We start from the raw sequence: 23,495 nt of genomic DNA on the forward strand, positions 1-23,495 counted from the left end.
ATCGGTCGGGGACACGGGCGGCCCAGTCGTCTAAGGCGCCGCGATTCGCTGTTCAGAATTGCGTCCCTTGGACACGCCAGAAACCTATGATTGTGGGTTCGAATCCCGGTTCGCCCCGATTATGTTTCTAGGTTTGTCAGCACGATGCCCGTGCTCGTAGGTTTCACCGAATTGGTAAACGTCTGAGACCTGCATCACTTCGGGCTTTCCTCCCACATTAAGCTGACACGCCGTGATATAACTGGAATTCTGTTAAAAGCGGCGTTAAACCCAACTCATTCACTCACTCATATCATCGGTCTTTTTTAGGAACTATTTTTATTCTGCAACACAGCTCTCTGTTGAATGGCTGTCAGTGTAACCACAAAGTCACACTTACTAAATGAAATTGTGTTTACATCCTTGGAATAGAATATAAAAAAGCGACAAAACCCTTTCTATATCCAGTAGAAATTTCGGCATAAATCAGAGGCGATTGTACGATTCCGACTAAATAATGAGTATTTGTTTATGAATCACTATCAAATAGTAATGATACCCTGTCCCACCGGTGGCACCCGTCACAAACACATGCAAAGGCGGGTCAATTGTCTTAGATGAACCACGGGAACATGCGGTACAAGTCAAAATAGGGAATTGCATCGGACATCATTTTTGTCACTGATGCGTCGAATTTGAAAATGTTTTACACATGTCTACCACCTCATATTTTTAACGCTTTACTGAGACCCTCAATGTTGTAACCTTGATCAAACAACTTCTGAGCAGAAAGAGCTTGCTTGATCGTATCTCAACAGTTGTGAAATGTGACCACCAAAGGCTGGAGCTGCTTGAATATTGCTCGACATGAAAGGAAAGTTGACTATTGGAAAGTTGAAGCTATCCCTCCTGTCTTTCAGTCTTGAGAATGTTTTGTCACACTGAATCTTTATGCATAGATCTAAATATGAAACAGATGAGGCGGTCGCATTGGTCTCCTTTATTTCTAGCTCGGAAGGGAATTGGCTCTTTGATAGTTATTGAACGATATCAGATCATCGATATACCTCAAGCTTAAGTAAAACTTCTTGGCCAAATGACATTGTTTTGGCTTTTTTATGATTCATATGCATAAAGAAATAGATCCGCAAGAAGGGGAGCACAATTGGTGCCCATGGGGATGCCTACTTCTTGCCTAAATGTCTTACTCCGATATACTACGGAGAAATTGTTATCAATGAGGTAGTCCAGCATTTCACATATTGTTTTCTCAGAAAACTTCAGATGGCATTTGCTTTCATTTTTCACTTCTTGTCCCGAACCTCTGTACATAGATACGTACCTGTACGTGTTCAGTCATTGTGATTCAGCCATGGCAACCCATGTGTGTACATCACTTACATCATCTTCACCGTGAAAACGATACTTACATAAAATAAATATCTTGAAAGATCAATATTAAAAGGTCTTTCTTATTGATGATAATCTTGTAACTATGCATGTTTCTGTTGAGATTTCACGCAGCCACAATGCGTTTTTTTACGTTTGTACCTCTGAAATGTGATTTCACGTTTTAATAGCCCTTATCCACCAACGATAAACGCCCTTGAAGTAAAAAAAAACTTTATGAAAATAAATCTTGTGTATTTCTGTTTTCTGAAACATATAGATCAATTTTACATTGTTAAAATATATCATCTACCAGCCTGTAAAATCAACACAACAATCGTTTTACTCTTGCGAGACACATAAAACATATTTACACATTAAACATCCTCCTGTATATACAAACATATGTAAACATTAAACATCCTCCTTTAGGTGCTATGATTTCCCTTGTATTAGAGTAGGTGCATCTTACTCGTAGAGCCATTGTTCAGAATGGAAGAACGCAAGAGAACCAAGCAGCCACACTGAGAATGCTTCATTAACGTTTAACTCAATACATTTTCCGGCCCTTTGAAGATCGTTCCGTATATATTCTTATTTGTATTTCAGTCCTATTCCAACAAAACCATAGGCCAAACCCACAATACCTCTTGTTCACTGCTGCTAATGACTGTTGCCACAGAATGACATTTTAGTGTCTTTTCTCCAGAGGGAAGGACCTTGACAATTTCATATATTTTTCTTATTCGAAAATAATTATCCGGTCTACAACATCTAACAAAACTACTGATTCTCATAATCAACATAATATTATTTCTTGTCACAGGTCATTGCAAGCAAATATATTTGTTTTTCACTTGCGTTTCTAACTATTTATTAAGAAATGGAGTTCTAGGGTCAGTAATCTTTTATGAACCAGTGTTTAAAGTGTGTAGTACATAATTATGTTTTAGCCCAAATATAAATCTGTTTTCAAAGAAATTGTATTATTTGTTAGTGTGACATGGTTTTGTCGCTTTTTTTCCTTTGAGGTATTTTTGATCACAGTAATTATCAAAGCAATCACATTTGTTACAAACTAACGCTATGATTGAAAAACAACAAACGGTTGATCAATATAATCATTAAGGATTTATCGTTGTATTGTACAAAGTATTGTCCACATGAGAAAACATGTTAAAATTGAATCAATTGTAATGCCTCCACGACCTACTTGGGTTTCAGTTGAACATACAAGAGGTAGTGGCTCCATGAAAAAATACAGCCTAAAGGCACTAATCCTTTTGGATGTTCATAACAATGAAAGTGTCTAAAATATAAACACAACGTTCTCTGCGAAAGAAGGAATTGGTTGTGCATTAACAACGTGAGAACCATGTCTATATGTGATTTATCAGTGGCTACGAGGGAAACATGTGGGAAGTACTGACGTACGGCAGTACGAAAGGACATATCATTTTACAATCCAGTATTAAATTGGTCCGCTAGGGTTAATATACGTTAGATCATGATTTTGATCATCATCTTTGAAAATTCATTAAAGGCTGATTTGAAAGCACTGCGAGTTTATTATAACACATGAGAGATAGGCAATTTCAAAATAAGCAAAGATTATGACATACTAGGGTGGTTTCAAGTACCCACGTCTCAACACACGTCCACATCTCGAGTACCCAAGTCTCAACACACGTCTCGAACTCGAGTACTCATGTCACAACACATGAACCAGTCTCGAGTACCAAAATCTCAACACACATCCCTATCTCGAGTACCCATGTCTCAACACACGTCCCTATCTCGAGTACCCAAGTCTCAACACACGACCCGGTCTCGAGTACTTAACTTAATTTGCTATACAATGATTGTATGATGGTAAGCAAATGAAGTTTTGTTCTCGGGATGCATCTTCGTAAGACATGTATATTAATTCTATATAAGAAAAATATGGCACAATCGAACGTAAATTTCCGCCACTTCAACAAGAAACAGACGCCTCCCTCTCCAATTTCGCGGGTATAACAATTTCGATATGGATTCTGAATACGTGTTATGTCATTGGGTCTGTCAACTGACGAGGACACCCAGACATCTATGAAGGAAGGGGAATCGCTGGAAGATGTCCATCTGATGAATGTGAACTCCGGATGAGCCTTTGGTGGATTTTGGATGCCGATGAGTTGTGTTGTTCCGGCGAGTTTATGACATGACAAATCAAATATTTATATATTGTGAAAAATATGAAAATGATTTAGCCAATTGCACTAGCCCACATGAAGATATCTTTGGAACAGCGCAGTATGTATATGCTATTTTTATGGAAGAACGCAAGAGAACCAAGCAGCCACACTGAGAATGCTGCTTCATTAACGTTTAACTCAATACATTTTCCGGCCCTTTGAAGATCGTTCCGTATATATTCTTATTTGTATTTCAGTCCTATTCCAACAAAACCATAGGCCAAACCCACAATACCTCTTGTTCACTGCTGCTAATGACTGTTGCCACAGAATGACATTTTAGTGTCTTTTCTCCAGAGGGAAGGACCGTGACAATTTCATATATTTTTCTTATTCGAAAATAATTATCCGGTCTACGACATCTAACAAAACTACTGATTCTCATAATCAACATAATATTATTTCTTGTCACAGGTCATTGCAAGCAAATATATTTGTTTTTCACTTGCGTTTCTAACTATTTATTAAGAAATGGAGTTCTAGGGTCAGTAATCTTTTATGAACCAGTGTTTAAAGTGTGTAGTACATAATTATGTTTTAGCCCAAATATAAATCTGTTTTCAAAGAAATTGTATTATTTGTTAGTGTGACATGGTTTTGTCGCTTTTTTTCCTTTGAGGTATTTTTGATCACAGTAATTATCAAAGCAATCACATTTGTTACAAACTAACGCTATGATTGAAAAACAACAAACGGTTGATCAATATAATCATTAAGGATTTATCGTTGTATTGTACAAAGTATTGTCCACATGAGAAAACATGTTAAAATTGAATCAATTGTAATGCCTCCACGACCTACTTGGGTTTCAGTTGAACATACAAGAGGTAGTGGCTCCATGAAAAAATACAGCCTAAAGGCACTAATCCTTTGGGATGTTCATAACAATGAAAGTGTCTAAAATATAAACACAACGTTCTCTGCGAAAGAAGGAATTGGTTGTGCATTAACAATGTGAGAACCATGTCTATATGTGATTTATCAGTGGCTACGAGGGAAACATGTGGGAAGTACTGACGTGCGGCAGTACGAAAGGACATATCATTTTACAATCCAGTATTAAATTGGTCCGCTAGGGTTAATATACGTTAGATCATGATTTTGATCATCATCTTTGAAAATTCATTAAAGGCTGATTTGAAAGCACTGCGAGTTTATTATAACACATGAGAGATAGGCAATTTCAAACTCAGCAAAGATTATGACATACTAGGGTGGTTTCAAGTACCCACGTCTCAACACACGTCCACATCTCGAGTACCCAAGTCTCAACACACGTCTCGAACTCGAGTACTCATGTCACAACACATGAACCAGTCTCGAGTACCAAAATCTCAACACACATCCCTATCTCGAGTATCCATGTCTCAACACACGTCCCTATCTCGAGTACCCAAGTCTCAACACACGACCCGGTCTCGAGTACTTAACTTAATTTGCTATACAATGATTGTATGATGGTAAGCAAATGAAGTTTTGTTCTCGGGATGCATCTTCGTAAGACATGTATATTAATTCTATATAAGAAAAATATGGCACAATCGAACGTAAATTTCCGCCACTTCAACAAGAAACAGACGCCTCCCTCTCCAATTTCGCGGGTATAACAATTTCGATATGGATTCTGAATACGTGTTATGTCATTGGGTCTGTCAACTGACGAGGACACCCAGACATCTATGAAGGAAGGGGAATCGCTGGAAGATGTCCATCTGATGAATGTGAACTCCGGATGAGCCTTTGGTGGATTTTGGATGCCGATGAGTTGTGTTGTTCCGGCGAGTTTATGACATGACAAATCAAATATTTATATATTGTGAAAAATATGAAAATGATTTAGCCAATTGCACTAGCCCACATGAAGATATCTTTGGAACAGCGCAGTATGTATATGCTATTTTTATGTATCTCATCAGATTTGTTTCATTTCTATTCAAGGTGGCCAAGTCGTCTAAGGCGCTGCTATTCGCTGTGCAGAGTTGCGTCCCTTGGGCACGCCAGAAAACTATGACTGTGGGTTCGAATCCCGGTTCGCCCCGATTATGTTTCTAGGTTTGTCAGCACCATACCCGTGCTCGCGGTTACCGAAGTGGTAAAGGTCTGAGACCTGCATCACTTCGGGCCTTCCTCCCACATTAAGCTGACACGACTTGATATGACTGGAATAATGTTAAAAGCGGCGTTAAAACCCAACTCACTCACTCACTCATTTCTATTCAATCTTGAGACATAGTTGAAACTGTCTAAAATGGTGTTCAAACATTAATCACAAGCAACATGGGACCGTTCACACATGAATCACCATAACGAATTTATTAATAATCAAAGGGCTTTCTTACGCAAAAACAGCCCATTTCTGGTGTCCCCCGCCGTGATATTGCTGGAATATTGCTAAAAGCGGCGTAAAACCAAATTCAGTCACTGACTCTGTAAGTCTGGTGACACTAAGCAGTTCCAGGCCTCCGTGGGCAGGAAACGCGGATGTGCCAGACCACCCGGGAAACAGAATGTTGGACACCGGGTGGTCATGGAACTGATGCAGCCTCACCTCAACAAGGACCATCACGTCACCCTGGACGTGACGTTACATTTGCATCCTTGGCCTTTGTCATGCCTTATATCTCAAAGACACGTTCTGCACACGCACTGTAGCCGTTCCGCGACTAGGGATGACAAAGTCCTTCGACGTACCAAAGAGGAGCTTGACGAGAGAACAAGCCACGTCAAAGGCCCAGGGCCCACTGTTCGTAACAACGCTTTGTACACTGCGGTAAGATATTTCTACAAAATGAACAAAAACATTCATTCTGTAGAGCATTACACCAGAACAAATAAATTGTTATACAGCAGTATATTCTATTATTTAGCAGTGATTGTACCTGTGTTGCATTGGTCCTGTTGGGATTCGGTAGACGCTCATCGCACTGCGTTTGGTGAGTGATCAGTCGTTAGGAAGTTAGTATATTTAGATGATAGCGTGGTGTGTAAACTTGCAGTACGGTATATCGCGGACGGTGATAGTATGTTATGGCAATTTCTTTAATGTTCTTGTACGTTAGACTGGTGATGGCACTGTATAGAATTTCTGTATATATAGTGGGACAAGAACGTGTTTCCGTATCTCTTGTCACTGACTTTTGCTATCACCACTGTATTTGTGTAGTTGATACTGATCACTGCATTCATAATATATTTTGCCATTGCATATTGTAAAACTACTCGATTCTTTAATGCCATTAGTGCAGTAGTTTGAATTGAATTGAAAACTTAACGAATTTGTAATACATTTGTTGTTTGTTTGTTGGTTTCCCACTCAGTTCTTTTACGTACAGATTTCTGGGTTCACATATTTTTCAATTGGGGAATCAACACGTAACAAAATAATGAAAAATATGTTTTATATTTTCAAATTGTTTTGCGTTATCAAACTATTCAATATTTTCAGATGTGACGTGTAATGAGATATTGTTTGATTAATTTCAGTATGGAATACTGCCCCAATCCTAATTGAAAATACTTTATAGTCCATTGATCTTCTACGTGCTGAGTTAATCAAGTTTAACATCGCTGTAAACAGTTTTTTCAGTAAAATGACGGTGTGACATTTGTAAATACAGTTGTACCTGTGACATTGTTTTTTCATTATTTTAAATTTGTCTTGAACTTGTCAAACTGACATTGTTTTTTATTTTGTAGGATAGGCAAGATGTCATTGACCCTAAAATGGTTCTTGTAAATATTTGTGTCTGATACATCACTACTAAAACTGGGTTAGAACTGAACTATAAAGCTATATTAGTCCGGGTAAAGATAAAATGTCTTTGTAATGCTAAAACAAAGCTCAAATTTGGAAATTAGTACCTGGCCGCAGAATTTTGCACTAGCCTCAGGCTAATGTTATTTCTGACCCTGCATCAAACTGAGAAGTGTGCCTCATGGAAACAACACATGTCTCTTCCGCATATTTCCGTATAGTGTCGTGAAGTAAACCAGTCGGACAATCAAATACCTTCATATTTATTCAGCAGCAAATACCGAGTCTGTCTATATTTACATCAATATGGCGGTCACTTGCGTTTGAAAAATAGTACTTACAGTTTGTATGCTTTTACTCGCTGCCCCGTCTATTATTCTATTTACAAATTTCTGATTACACATCGTAGAGAGACGTTAACATGACCGAAAACAATATGACAGCGGTAAATTCTATGGCGACTTGTAATTTTCACAGAGGACCATTTACATAACATTTTGCATAGCCTGACACAGAACTTTGTCTGGTGTGGAGGTACAAAACATCTTTATTGTGTGAACAAAATCAATGAAACATAAAACATTGAAAACAGTTCACGTCAACGCCCGTAATTTGCTTTGACGTCGTAAACGCCAATCATTTTTTCTTGATTATTTGCAAGTCCAATCACTTCATGCACATTTAAACAAATGCCATGTGGTTAGGACCGTGAAGATATTTCCTGTTAAAAGTTAATAATTTCACAAAAACATATATTTATGACAAAGTCACAGTTCCGGCGTGTGTATGGTCATGGGGATGTTTCAATATTCACAAGAAAGAAAAACACGAACATTAACAATACTTACAATTCCAACGATGACATCAGAATGAAAACAATCTCATTTGGCAAAAACTTTTAGACTTATCAATATAGAATATAACGGTCTATCAATTCATATAGTTTTGTAACGGTGTAAAGAAATAAGAACGTTGTGACACTGTATACACTTTTGTAACCTCGACGTCATCACTATGCAGGCTGACTGACGTCCTGGTGAACCTTATCGTGATCATGAGTGAGTTAAATGTTAACGTCGCATCGACATTATTTGAGCCATATAGCGAAGAGGTTAACCTTTTCGAGGTTGCATGATTAGAAAACACCTTCCTACTTGAATTTTCGCGATCTGCTAAGCGACGTTCTCATTGTTCGGATAAAAGATGGTTCTGGCGTAAAGTGTACTGGGATGTCTACAGGTCTAGCTGTTTGTTTGTTGTTGAACGCGGACTCATCAATATTCCAGCTATATGACGGCTGTCTGTAAATAATCCAGCCTGGACCACACAATCAAGTGATTGATATCATTAGCATCGATCAACGCAATTGGAATACGATGACATGCATCAACCAAGTTAGCGAGCCTGACCACCCGATCCCTGTTAGTCGCCTCTTACAAGCATAGTCGCCTTTCACAGATGTAAAGAGATTGCCCCAATATCAAGTGACATAATAATGTAAAATCGATGACACAAGTAGTATCTCATTAGTTGTTGTTTTGTTTTTTGGTCACAGTTTGCTAGTATATATCAAAAGAAAATCCCTGAAAAATCCATACCCGGGTGAACATTCGCATAAATCTAAATCTAACCGATCGACATGTCCATAAACCACCTCAGCCATCTCCTTAATTATGATACTTCATGTTTAATGCTTACAATTACAAGTGTCTATAATGCCCAACGCCGTTGTGTCGAACATGAAAGTGTCGAACTCATGGTTGTCTCGAAGTACAAATTGCATATTCACTGTCTACTCAACAGTTTTCGGTGTCTAACCTCGGCTGACTCGAAGTATTTACGAAGGTCTCTTCAACTTCGACACAACGGTGTTTATCTGTACTGTAATACATCACTACAAATGACACGATTGACCTCTTGAGAACACACATCGCCTTAAGCCATTGTTACCTGTTGTGAGTGACATCGCATTCACACTGCTCTTCCACTCATACAGCTGAATGGCAAACAGTGAGAGCTGACCACGGTTATAGTGTCTACAATTTAGTGTGATGTTTGACAGTCATTAGGCAGTTACTGATCAAGTTAAGAAAGCATTAAGTCACCGTAATGTGGCACACGATCCACATTGTTTTTATTTCTTAGCAGTAAAGTCAAAATACTTCCATCCCTTACAGTTTCACGTCCATAACTGCAGCACGCGTGCAAGAGATGTGATGATTCACACATGAATACTATCAAATGAAGTGTTGCGGTACGTACACACTTTGGTCATATATCGACCCCTGTATCTATGTATTAAGTCGGTAGCTGGGGGCCAAATTTATCAGGTTATTGATCTATTGTTGCAAGCTTGACTGATTTGTTTACACAATATTAATTCTAATTGATCGAGAACTACTGGGGCAGTCGAGCACCTAAATTATAAGAAACGTACTTGTTAAGTAAAGCAATCATGTGACATTTAGTCCAGCAAGCTGACAATAATTTCGTCGCAATATAGCTGAAAAATTGCTGGTGTGACGTAACATTTAAACTCACTCACAGACCATATATATTTCGCGAGAGTGTAGGGCAATTTTAGTAACGTGTTATTTACAATTTCTTAAATGATAATAATATGAATATTAAAATTCACCCTCACTTGTCAAGTTCACCAGTTGGAAGTTGTCACAGATATACACAGATTGGAAATCTGTATGCTGCATGTTCAGTTACCCTCAATACTTTTCGTGATGTTGTCGCCATCCAGAGCCTTGCATATAACCATTGTCAGATGGAGACTGGCGGAACAGGGGCGGAGCGTGGGGGAACAGGGGCAGAGACTGGAGGAACAGGGGCGGAGACTGGAGGAACAGGGACAGAGACTGGAGGAACAGGGACAGAGACTGGAGGAACAGGGACAGAGACTGGAGGAACAGGGGCAGAGACTGGAGGAACAGGGGCGGAGACTGGAGGAACAGGGACAGAGACTGGAGGAACAAGGGCGGAGACTGGAGGAACAGGGGCGGAGACTGGAGGAACAGGGACAGAGACTGGAGGAACAGGGGCAGAGACTGGAGGAACAGGGGCGGAGACTGGAGGAACAGGGGCGGAGACTGGCGGAAGAGGGGCAGAGACTGGAGGAACAGGGACAGAGACTGGAGGAACAGGGACAGAGACTGGAGGAACAGGGGCAGAGACTGGAGGAACAGGGACAGAGACTGGAGGAACAGGGGCAGAGACTGGAGGAACAGGGGCGGAGACTGGCGGAAGAGGGGCAGAGACTGGAGGAACAGGGACAGAGACTGGAGGAACAGGGACAGAGACTGGAGGAACAGGGGCGGAGACTGGCGGAAGAGGGGCAGAGACTGGAGGAACACGGGTAGAGACTGGAGGAACAGGGGAGGAGACTGGCGGAACAGGGGCAGAGACTTGGGGAACACGGGTAGAAACAGGAGGAACAGGGCAGAGGCTGGAGGAACATAAGTAGAAACGGAAGTAACGTGGCATACACTGGAGGAACAGGGGCAGAGACTGGAGGAACAGGGGCAGAGACTGGCGGAACAGGGGTAGAAACAGGAGGAACAGGATTACAATTATTCACAACGAATGTCCTCTAATTAGAAACTGTTACCTTAGGTATCCCCTGCATTACTCACAATGGTCATTGGGCAATTGTAAAAATCACAAACCCTAATGAGATATTTTCGCTCACCTGGAATGACCCATGCGGGCAAAACTTAAACCGAAAATTTCAGCAATCCCAAATCGATCACATCATTAATGGCGACCATTTTCCAACCCGCGACAATCATGTCAACTCGGGGGTTCCCCTTCCAATGAACGCACATCTAAATTCACTACTGTTCTACTGTCTGCTTGCCACGCTGGCTAGACTGGACCCTCGTAGAATGGTTTCGTGCATATCAATCCAGCTACCTAACACTTATCAAATCGGGCCGACCTTGTGTTTATGGTCTGGTGAACACAGGTCAATTGCCGATTCACATTCAAATTCAACCGAAACACGCACAGCAAACGCGTGAATCATTCGTTATATAACGTGTGTTAGGGGAATAAACTTCTGTTCAGTAGTGTACATGTACCCATGTTTGTGGTTCAGTATTCTCAGACATCATTCAGACGTGGCCACGAACCACAACATGGAGAGAGTGAGTTCAGCGAAGATACATATTTTTTAAATTTTATTTTGTTTTGCAGGCCTTTGAAGTTTCTCTTCCTCCTATGCCTCAGCTGGTAACTTCAGAAGCAATTCCCCGGAATAATAAATCCCATTAGCGATGACTGTGTTAATGGCCGTGAGTGAACTTTATTTGTTTTGTCACAGTTACTTGACATTTTACACATTGCACGTTTTGAAAGAGTAGGAAAATACCCAGTAAACAAAAGTGGGATTTGTATTATAATGGAAAATGCGTGTATAAATTGATCACGGCATTCGTCGAAACGTCGTCGTTTGTTTTTAATGAATGCTGGAATCAGGAGACCTGTGAAGTGTGAGATTATACCTGATGATGAGGGTCACACGACATGCCAATAAAACACTGTGCACCCACACGAAAGCCGGGTTGGTTGATAAGGTTAATGGCGGTAGATGACGTGGGGTGGGCTCGGATACGTGCATGTATGTCTGGCATTGATCAGCGTCTGTGAGGAATGGGGTTAAATGTCGTGGTTTGGATTCAAAGACGGCACGGCTGGGGTCGGATTACTAGATCGGACGTTGGGGTCGTATTTCGGGTATCGCGTGTTGAAGTGTTTTCAGAACATCAGAGTAGTGGGTAAGTGGGGTCGGAATCGTAGAATGGGTTTGTGCCTGGACCAGGTGAGTGTGATCTGGCTCTTAGAGGGGAAAGATGGGGCTAGATCTTGGAACGGATGGGGAGGTTCGAATTCCCTGAGCAGCTGAGTGGGTTGGATTCCAGGAGAGGATAGGTAGGGTCAGATTCCTGCAGCGGTTGGGTGGGTTAGATTCCTGGAGAGGATTGGTGGGGTCAGATTTCTGCAGCGGTTGGGTGGGTTGGATTCCTGGAGAGGATTGGTGGGGTCAGATTCCTGCAGCGGTTGGGTGGGTTTAGATTCCTGGAGAGGATTGGTCGGGTCAGATTCATGGAGCGATTGGATGAGTTGGATTCCTGGAGCGGGTTGGGTCAGATTCCTGGAGAGTATTGGTGGGGTCAGATTCCTGGAGCGGTTGGGTGGGTTAGATTCCTGGAGAGGATTGGTGGGGTCAGATTTCTGCAGCGGTTGGGTGGGTTGGATTCCTTGAGAGGATTGGTGGGGTCAGATTCCTGCAGCGGTTGGGTGGGTTGGATTCTTGGAGAGGATTGGTCGGGTCAGATTCATGGAGCGGTTGCATGAGTTGGATTCCTGGAGCGGGTTGGGTCAGATTCCTGGAGAGTATTTGGGGGGTCAGATTCATGGAGCGGTTGGATGAGTTGGATTCCTGGAGTGGGTTGGGTCAGATTCCTGGAGAGGATTGGTGGGGTCAGATTCCTGGAGCGGTTGGGACGGTTAGATTCCTGGAGAGGATTAGTAGGGTCAGATTCCTTCAGCGGTTGGATGAGTTGGATTTCTGCAGCAATTTGATGAGTTGGATTCCTGGGGGTTGGTAGGGCCAGATTCTTGGAGAGGTTGGGTGGGTTGGATTCCTGCAGCGGTTGGATGAGTTGGATTCCCGGAGAAGAATGATTAGGTCGAATTCCCGATGTCATTAAAATCGTACCATAGAACATCCCATTGGGGGTCACGTCCTTTCGCATCACCAATCAGCCCGTCGCTTACCCGATCAGGAAACTGACAATCGGATTGTGTTTTCTGATCATGCAACCTCGCAACAATAAACGTAGGGTATTCCGAGCGACAGTTACAGATTTTACGACTGATTCCGTTAATACGTCGTCTGTCTGTTGCTTCCGCTGGATAAGCATTTGAACGGAATACATTCTGAATTGTTCGTGGGAAGTAATGGTATACAATCTAGGCCATCTATTAGACATTCCAGAACTTTCTGTTTCTCACTTTCCACACTCACATTTTGAATCCAGAATTTGTCACAATAGTTTTCAAAGCGTAGTCGCCGGTTTGAAACTAGTATAGTTCGAAAAATGTGTTTTCTGATGGGCTAATGTGGAATCATCCTAGTAATTTTCATTTGTGAGTCAAAGTTTACGAAACGGCGTTCTAACGTGACATGTAATGGGATGTCCTAAGATCTTTGTAGCGAGAACTAAGATCTGATTTGGATGAGATTCCCGGATCAGATTGGTAATGTCGGATTCCTGTTGCGGACGCTTGGGTCGGATTCCTGGAGTAGTGTGGTATCGGATTCCTGAAATGGATGGAAGGGTCGGGTTTATGGAGTGGCTGATTGGGGTCGGAATCCTAGAGTGGATTGATGTGGGTGAAGGAGAAGGGTTGGTCGGATTCCTGGAGGAGAAGGGTTGGTCGGATTCCTGAAGGAGAAGGGTTGGTCGGATTCCTGAAGGAGAAGGGTTGGTCGGATTCCTGGAGAGAAAGGGTTGGTCGGATTCCTGGACAGGAAGGGTTGGTCGGATTCCTGAAGGAGAAGGGTTGGTCGGATTCCTGAAGGAGAAGGGTTGGTCGGATTCCTGAAGGAGAAGGGTTGGTCGGATTCCTGGAGAGAAAGGGTTGGTCGGATTCCTGGACAGGAAGGGTTGGTCGGATTCCTGAAGGAGAAGGGTTGGTCGGATTCCTGAAGGAGAAGGGTTGGTCGGGTTCCTGAAGGAGAAGGGTTGGTCGGATTCCTGAAGGAGAAGGGTTGGTCGGGTTCCTGAAGGAGAAGGGTTGGTCGGATTCCTGAAGGAGAAGGGTTGGTCGGATTCCTGAAGGAGAAGGGTTGGTCGGATTCCTGAAGGAGAAGGGTTGGTCGGGTTCCTGAAGGAGAAGGGTTGGTCGGATTCCTGAAGGAGAAGGGTTGGTCGGGTTCCTGAAGGAGAAGGGTTGGTCGGATTCCTGAAGGAGAAGGGTTGGTCGGATTCCTGAAGGAGAAGGGTTGGTCGGATTCCTGGAGAGAAAGGGTTGGTCGGATTCCTGGACAGGAAGGGTTGGTCGGGTTCCTGAAGGAGAAGGGTTGGTCGGATTCCTGAAGGAGAAGGGTTGGTCGGGTTCCTGAAGGAGAAGGGTTGGTCGGATTCCTGAAGGAGAAGGGTTGGTCGGGTTCCTGAAGGAGAAGGGTTGGTCGGGTTCCTGAAGGAGAAGGGTTGGTCGGATTCCTGAAGGAGAAGGGTTGGTCGGATTCCTGAAGAGAAAGGGTTGGTCGGATTCCTGGAGAGGAAGGGTTGGTCGGATTCCTGAGGAAGAAGGGTTGGTCGGATTCCTGGAGTGGGTGGTGCTGTCGGATTTCAGGAGTGAGTGATGGTCGGGGGGGGGGAGGAGGTCAAATTGGGTGAGTGGGTGATGAGGGTTTCAGGAATGGTACACATGGATCTGTTCGAATTCCTGGTACCTGGATTGAGTATTGCAGTGACTTTGCATTCCAACAGCGAGATCGAAATCCTAGAATGGGTTAGCAGGCTTGGTGCCTGGAGTGGGTGAGTGATGGATTTGATTGAATGGATGGCTGGGTTCGGATTCCTTGAGTGGATTGGTGGGGTGTAATTCTCTTGTATATGATAATGTAATCTTCACTGAGGTCAGGAGTCGGTCGTGATTAGTATAATTTGATTAGAATAATGTGGGATCAGATTCCTGGAGCGGATATGTGTGTTGGATTCCTCGATAGGATGGATGAGGTCGGATTCACAATCTCATTTAAATCGGATCTTTGTTACCGCAAATCTCATAGGATTTCTTTGCATTCCTGGAGCAGGTTAATGAGGTATGAATCCTGGAATGGATTCCTTGAGTAGATGGGTGGAGTTGGATTCCTTGAATGAATTGGTGAGGTCGGATTCCTTGAATAGATGGGTGGGTTCGGATTCCGTGAATGAATGGGTGATGTGGGATGTCTTGAATAGATGGGTGGGGTTGGATTCCTTGAGAGGATAGGTGGGATCGGATTCCTTGAATGGACGGGTGAGATCGGACTCTTTTAGTGGATGGGTGAGGCCAGATTCCTTGATTGGATGGGTGGCGTCGGATTCCTTGACTGGATGAGTGAGGTCTGATTCCTTGAGAGGATAGATGGGATCGGATACCTTGACTGGATTTGTGAAGTCGGATTCATTAAATGGCTAGGAAGGTCGGATTCATTGAATGAATGGGTGAGGTCTAATTCATTGAATAGATGGGTGGGGTTGGATTCCTTGAGAGGATGGGTTGGGTTGGATTCCTTGAGAGGATTGGTGGGGTCGGATTCCTTGACTGGATTGGTGAGGTCGGATTCATTGAATGGATGTGTAGGGTCGGGTTCCTTGAATAGATGGGTGGGGTCGGGTTCATAGAATGGATAGGTGAGGTCGGGTTCCTTGAATGGATGGGAGAGGTCGGGTTCATAGAATGGATGGGTGAGGTCGGGTTCCTTGAATGGATGGGTAGGGTCGGGTTCTTGAATGGATGGGTGGGGTCGGGTTCATAGAATGGATGGGTGAGGTCGGGTTCCTTGAATGGATGGGTAGGGTCGGGTTCTTGAATGGATGGGTGAGGTCGGGTTCCTTGAATGGATGGCAGGGGTCGGGTTCCATGAATGGATGGGTGGGGTCGGGTTCATTGAATGGATGGGAGAGGTCGGGTTCCTTGAATGGATGGGTGGGGTCGGGTTCATAGAATGGGTGGGTGGGGTCGGATTCCTTGAATGGATGGATAATGTCGGATTCCATTTTAGAATGGGTCGCATTCCTTGAATGAATCAATGGGGTCGGATTCCGTGTGTGGATGGGTGAGGTCGATTTCCTTGAATGTACCGGGAGGATCTAAGTCACAATGATCCCAGAATGTGTTAGCGGACGTGGTGCCTGGAGTGAGTGAGGTAAACTATGTCGGATTCGATTGAATGGATGGCTGGGTTCGAATTCCTTGAGTGGATGAGTGGGGTGTAACTCCCAAGTCAACCAGTGGAACTGACATGTATGTGATAAAGTAGGAGCACTGGAGTCAGGAGTCAGTCCTGATCGGTTAGAATGTGATGCCTGAACTCGAGTAGGGGAGATTTTTATGCCTTTATTGGGTCCATGGAATTCTCCGAAAATATTAATCCGGTGAGTTGACAAACTGAGAGCAGTTGGTCACTCGATGTGTACAGCTCATGACGCGATACCCAACAAAATGGAAGCAGCGGCCGTAAAATGTTAAGAATTATACACTGTTTTCGCTTATTAGCTGTCTACATTTATCCAACAGAAACACAATTATACTCTTTTCTGGTACCATTTATAGGGGAATGCTAACGTGTGTCTGTAGTTTGGTGCAGGGGTGTGTTGGTGTGTTTGGTGTAGGAGTGTGTCAGTGGAGTTTGGTGTAGGATTGTGTCAGTGGAGTTTGGTGTAGGAGTGTGTCAGTGGAGTTTGGTGCAGGAGTGTGTCAGTGGAGTTTGGTGTAGCAATGTGTCAGTGGAGTTTGGTGCAGGAATGTGTCAGTGGAGTTTGGTACATCAAACTCCAAAGGAAGATAATTTATGGATTTATAGACAACCATAAATTCCCTTCCTTATGTTTATTGTATCACTTTTAAATGTCTTTCAAAGACTTGATAAAACAAGCATGGTCAGAGGATGTACAGAAAGTAATACGAGAATAAGCACAAAATAACATGGCAGTGGAGCTAACAGGGTTGGTCATGTACTGTATCTGCAAATTGAGCTGTTCCAGTCCTGGAGCAGTCTGCAGAAATCTTTGTATGATTCTGATTTTCAAGGCTCATTCGACAGAACGTCCCAAGCCCTAGAAGCTTCATATGCAAATGACTTAATCTGCACATGATTTGACCCGCGGAATCTCCTCCAACGTTACTTCATGTTTGTGGGAACAGGTCGATTGTTTAAAGGCTCTTAAGTTTTGAGTGTAGCTTGGAGAAAGTTTTTTGACAATCTTGAATACTACCCGAGCCATGATCTTGAAGCGATATATGCAGAAAATTGGTGCCAACTTTGTAGTCCGTCAACATTTCGGGACGCCGTTTTTTTCTTTCTTGAACGAGTGTGTGAGTATGGTTTAACCCCGCTTTTAGCAATATTCCAGCAAAAGCACACATGGGGACACCAGAAACATGTCCTTCGAAACCATCATTAAAATTTTGCGTGAAGAAAACAGGATGTAGTAGCAACGGATGGAATGTCTTTCTTGTCATGAAAACAAGTGATTCTCTTGCATGACCTGAGGCCGGTCATCCTCACAAGTGTAATAGGGCCCGTAAGTCTCGCGAAGCGCTACTTCCGGTACAAACATTTCCGGTGACAAGTGTGTGGTCATGAACTAGTTCTGGTTTCGAAATGCGCGACCGCTATAGTCAATTTTGCGGGACGGGACCAAGGCAGTTGTTTATAGTTGGCTTATTTTAGAATGACAAGGTCGGTTAATTTGTCATTTCTGACAAATGGTATGAGTACTTTTAGCTTCCTTTAAAATAATTTTGACGACCAGTGCAGACGTGTTTTTACGATCGCTGTGAACTAGTGTTTTATGATGAGAGGTGTGTATTACTTGGTTCAGTGATGTAGGATTATTTATGAAGATGCAACAACTAACAGGTCCAACCAATTACCATGGTATTCTGGTATATGATAGCATGAGCACTGACATCGAAGCCCTTGCATTATATAGTTTGACAAGGCATTAAAACAGGCAAAGGTGAGGAGCTGAAAGTTTGAAAATCTATGTTATGAATTAGTATACGTGAAATTTATTTTAGTAAATTGTATTTATTCATTTTTCAGTATTGATATTAATGAACTAGTCATGTGTCAGATTAAATATGCATTATTTTCATATTTTGCTTGGTCACACACCTTGAACATGTTTGAGTAAGTAATTATCAAATTATCATTATTTTTTATTTGTTAGCTTTAAGTAGAAATTTGATTTATACATATTGTGTGAAGCACCTTTATTTTAATTTAATTTCAAATTAAAATATTCTTTTCAACATAGTCATAAGTGTAAATTTGTTTTTGAAATATTTTTTTAATGAAGCAGACAATTGGGTTTGATGTGCTGTGTAATTATTATTTGATATATCCAAAGTGAACAGATATAACAATGATTATGCATTTTTTTGCATTTTTGGTAGGCTTACACTAAAATTGTACTCTCATCCAAACATGTTATGGAAGTTTAGGTGATAGAATTTAACAAGAAAGACTCTGAGATCCAAGAAGAAAATGGTTTGTTGAAATAATGTCAAGTTGAGGAGAAATGAGTGATGTACACAACTTTGGAAACATGACGGCCATAACTGCATGCCAAATAGATTTTCCCAGCCCTTCCTGTAAATTTAGTGATCTTTAAAAATATATCGTAAATCAATAACGGTCCACAATACGTGATCAAGAAATAAATAAATGTATGAAACGTTTCCATTTATAGGGATTTCTTTTATAAACACAAACAAATCATAGTTCATAAATCAATCAATAGTTGAACAAATAGCCATGATGGCAAGTCATTATATGATGCAAAACACGCATACACATACCCTTAATTTCGGACCGCTTCCGTGGTCTAGGGTAGAGCGTCCGCCCGGAGAGCGGCAGGTCCGGTGCTGGATCCCCGGCCGCGTCATAACAACAGACGTTTAAAGATGGTACTTGTTGTTGTCTGGCGCTCGGCATAAAGGGTCTAAAGCAAGCATTGGTCAGTCAGTATTCTGTGTCTGAGTGGGCTATGCATGCTAAACTGCGGCATGGTATCTCAGTGCGCAAGGACAATGAATTGGCATCAGTCAGGTCTAGTACAAGCAACCACACACCATCGTACATGCACGTCGCTATATAAGTGCAATAATCTTGGGCGCGACGTTAAACCCCATTTCACCTCACGTTTATTTCGAACTCAGAATATCCATTTTAACAGTCATAATGAAAGCATGTGCATTTAATTTTTTTAATTGTACTTGTAAAAGTTGATTGTCAGCAATGTGAATGAAAATTAATTTGCCTAAGTTTTAAGACTTTTTGTCATAGGTGGTTTCAGACTTCCACAGTATTGTTTATATCTTGAATATGGTCATAAATCAAAGGGCGTAACCCAAAACAATTACTAGCATTCCATTTAAATATGCAGAATAAAACAACAATTTGGCTGCTTGTACTAGTTCGAGCTTATGCTGATATTATAGTGCTAGCCCACTGAGATAACCTGCCGCATTATTCAGATGAATACCCATTCTGGCACAGTATGCTGTCTCCTATCCGACCAATCCTTGTTTTAATGCCGAGCGCCAGACAAGGTAACAACAGTTACCTTCATTAACGTCTTACTGTATGAGGCGGCCGGGGATCGAACACCGGACCTTCCACTCTACCACTAGACTTGCTGTCATGGTTATTTGATCAACTATTGATTATTGTACATGCATGGAACTGTTCCAGCATTGCTTAGATCATGTTGTTGAAGTAGAAAACGAATAGTGGGATGAAGATGGTCTGCACAGAAGACGTGTTAACCCAACTGTAATCAGTCATGCTTCGGATGACGACACAGACAATGGTGATATTGAGGAAGGGCTGTCTGAACATGACTGAGGTATAGAAAGTGTTTCTGTACTTTTGAGACGCTCCATTAAGATGTCGATATAAACATGGCTCACATTACAAGTGTGACCTGAGGTCTTGCACGAGAATCACCTGCTTACGTGACCTGTTAGACATACCATCAATTGCAAATACACAAAAGCAAAAGCGAAATTGTAGTGATAGTTATATTGGTAACGTTTATCACAAGTGTTCAAGAATGTTTTAGAAATTGGTTTCTATTGAGGCACGGGGAACCATTTCGATATGTGTAAATATTATTACACGAATTTGGATTAATTTGAAAATAATTGAGAAAAACTGTGTCCCAAAAGTTAGGTTGACAGAATATAGGTAGACAGGGAAGTGAGCTGTTATAATCATCATAAACAAATCTAAGGGCTCCCTCCTGATTTTTTCAAATTGCATGTATGCATAAGTGTTAATGTTAGCGTATATATATTCGCAAATAACTAACAATCCGAAAAAGAAACTGCAACTGCACACAGAATGTGTGGTGCCAACCCATACTGCAACAGAAAAACGTCAAGATGAAATTCGGACAGAATTGAATCAGGATGAAGTGTGCAGCCAACTAATGAAATATTGTCAAGAAGGCTGGCCACACAAGTATAAAGTTTCAGGAGCAGTTAAACGTTACTTTCCATTCCGATACGAGCTAAGTGTTGAAAATGAGCTTTTGTTGAGGCGAAATAGGCTAGTTATTCCAACAGCCATGAGATTGGAAATGCGAGATATTCTTCACACAGGACATCAAGGGATAGTCAAGTGTAGAGAAAGAGGTAAGCTATCAGTGTCCCCGCCGTGATATTGCTTGAATATTGCTAAAAGCGGCGTAACACCATCCTCACTCACTCACTACTAAAAGTAGTTCCTGCAAGGTGATTTCATTTGCATATTTACCGAATCCTGATACCATGCATGTCTTATTGGTTAAACGCATCGATAGCACTATCCATTATATATATATATACATAAGCCAAATAACTAAGGTGTCAAAATAATTTCTGCATTTGTGACATCGTATTCACTTAGTTTTTATTTATTAAAAGCGTTTGCACACGCACGCACGCACGCAGTTAACTAAGGTTGTAACAAACTCTAAGGGGCCACTTATTTAAGTTCGTTCTAAAGCCTTTGCAATTGATTAATTGATTGAATATTCTTTGGTAAGCACCTGTTCTATTTTTAAGGAAAACTTTGACATAAAAACTGAAACCTATTAGTATTCATTCAATGTGCATTGCATGCTGATATAGTCAATGACAATTCAATGTCATCATTGATACCAGAAATCTTCAAAAGCATTTCAATTGTGCTCTTTATCCATACTATACAAACAAATAAATATGCTTTAGATTTATTCAGTAATAGTATTCAAAGATCAGGGTTACTCACAAAATATTAAACAAGCTTGGTAAATATTCCCATAATGGACAAACCATTGTACCAGTATGAATTGGAATATTTTCCCCAGCATGCACGGAAACTAGTATCAGCTTCAGTATTCACACAGGACTTCATCTGAGAGAGCCAGGATATCCTACAACACCATGTTGTTGAGATGTATTTCCTATTTCTTGGGTTGTCCATTCAGGTTTCATATCATATAGAATACAGATTACATTCAGTTCAGACCACGAATCAAAACTCTTAAAAACAAACATTGTAAGGATTAATCATCATTATTTACAAAATTAGATTAATATTTTGTGTGTGAATAAACCTCACTTTTCAATCCACATGCAATTATCATCATGATAATGGCAGATATTTGTATGTTTTTATCAGCACAGACATCCATATTAATGTCTTTGCACAACATGATTGCTTAGGGAGATTAGAAGTATTGACAAAAATTCACCAAAATTACATTGTCAAAATGCACATAAATCATTACCACACCATGATTTTGTCTCATCTCACATGGACACAAATATATGGTTCTGTGAAGATTCTTAGAGCTCAACTTTACAATATATTAGAAACAGCTCAGGATTGGTCTAAGGGTTATTTGCCACAACATTGTATGATAAATAGCGAGTGTGCATACAAATAGGTTACCCAATTGCAAATTCCTTCTTGTGGAATAAAATAACAATTTTAAATCAAACGAGTCACCCATTGACTTTTATACACATTTGCAATGCCATCCTCATTGTACATGTGATGATTAATCGATCAATTACACGAGCCTACCAGCCTTTGAAATGGAAAATTAGTGAAAAGTGAAAATTTACCTCCCAGTTTGACTTCGAACATAGGACGTTTTGACAACACTAGTCTGGGCTAATGCAGATATTATATTGCCAGCCCACTGATATACCATGCCACAGCTTTACATGAATATCCCACTCAGACACAGTATGCTGTCTCTGACCCGACCAATTCTTCTTTTAATGCCGAGCGCCAGACAGGATATCAACAATTACCTTCATTAACGTCTTTGTGTATGAGGCGGCCGGGAATGGAACACCAGACCTTCCGCTCTCCGGGCGGACCCTCTGCCACTAGACCACGGAGGCGGTCCGAAATTAACTGTATGTGTATGCGTGTGTTGCATAATTTAATGACTTGCTATCATGGTTATTTGATCAACTATTGATTATTGTACATGCATGGAACTGTGGCAGCATGGTCAGATCATGTTGTTGAAGTAGAAGAAGAATAGTGGGCTTAAGATGGTCTGCAGAGAAGACGTGTTAACCCAACTGTAATCAGTCATGCTTCAGATGACGACATCGACAATACTGGTATTGAGGAAGGGTTGTCTGAAGATGACTGAGGTGTAGATAGTGTTTCTTTACTTTTGAGACGCTCCATTAAGATGTCGACGTAAACATTGCTCACATTGCAAGTGTGATCTCAGGTCATACACGAGAATCACTTGCTTCCATGACCCGTTAGACATTCCATCAGCTGCAACTGCACACAGAATATTTTCCCTAAAGCAAAAGCGAAATTGTAGTGATAGTTATATTGGTAACGTTTATCACAAGTGTTCAAGAATGTTTTAGAAATTGGTTTCTATTGAGGCACGGATTAATTTGAAAATAATTGAGAAAAACTGTGTCCCAAAAGTTAGGTTGACAGAATATAGTTAATAGACAGGGAAGTGAACTGTTATAATCATCATAAACAAATCTAAGGGCTTCCTACTGATTTTTTCAAATTGTATGTATGCATAAGTGTTAATGTTAGCGTATGTATATTCGCAAATAACTAACAATCCGAAAAAGAAACTGTTTGATTTATTGAAACCAATGGAACTGCACCTTAATGCCATTGAGCGTTCTACACCTAGCGCTATATAAGAAATGTATTGATACTAAATATAGATAGTAATAGCGGAGCATATTCATATTTTACAAAGGCAGTTTGAGTGTCGGCTCAGTTTTGAGAAGCAGTAAAATCCTTCATCTCTTTGCATATAGGTCATTGGCATTGGATTGCATACGTGAATTCATGTATTAAATTACTTCCAACC

The 23,495-nt window shown here is 41.3% G+C and overlaps 2 protein-coding genes across 2 annotated transcripts; one reads left to right on the forward strand and one right to left on the reverse strand.

Annotated features, from left to right (window-relative positions):
- Positions 1-10,094: 10,094 nt before the first annotated feature.
- Positions 10,095-10,727, forward strand: LOC139444606 (putative golgin subfamily A member 6-like protein 19). Its single transcript, XM_071225515.1, has one exon. The coding sequence runs from the start codon at positions 10,095-10,097 to the stop codon at positions 10,725-10,727; it is 633 nt and encodes a 210-aa protein (XP_071081616.1).
- A 1,576-nt stretch (positions 10,728-12,303) lies between these two features.
- Positions 12,304-17,705, reverse strand: LOC139444615 (cell surface glycoprotein 1-like). Its single transcript, XM_071225527.1, has 4 exons — positions 17,634-17,705; positions 13,551-14,675; positions 12,720-13,013; positions 12,304-12,573 (listed from the first exon to the last, which is right to left on the reverse strand). The coding sequence occupies exons 1-4, from the start codon at positions 17,703-17,705 to the stop codon at positions 12,304-12,306; spliced, it is 1,761 nt and encodes a 586-aa protein (XP_071081628.1).
- Positions 17,706-23,495: the final 5,790 nt, after the last annotated feature.

Source organism: Haliotis cracherodii, unplaced genomic scaffold (genome assembly GCF_022045235.1).
Source record: "Haliotis cracherodii isolate W230 unplaced genomic scaffold, xgHalCrac1.p SCAF_10, whole genome shotgun sequence".
Taxonomy (NCBI): domain Eukaryota; kingdom Metazoa; phylum Mollusca; class Gastropoda; order Lepetellida; family Haliotidae; genus Haliotis; species Haliotis cracherodii.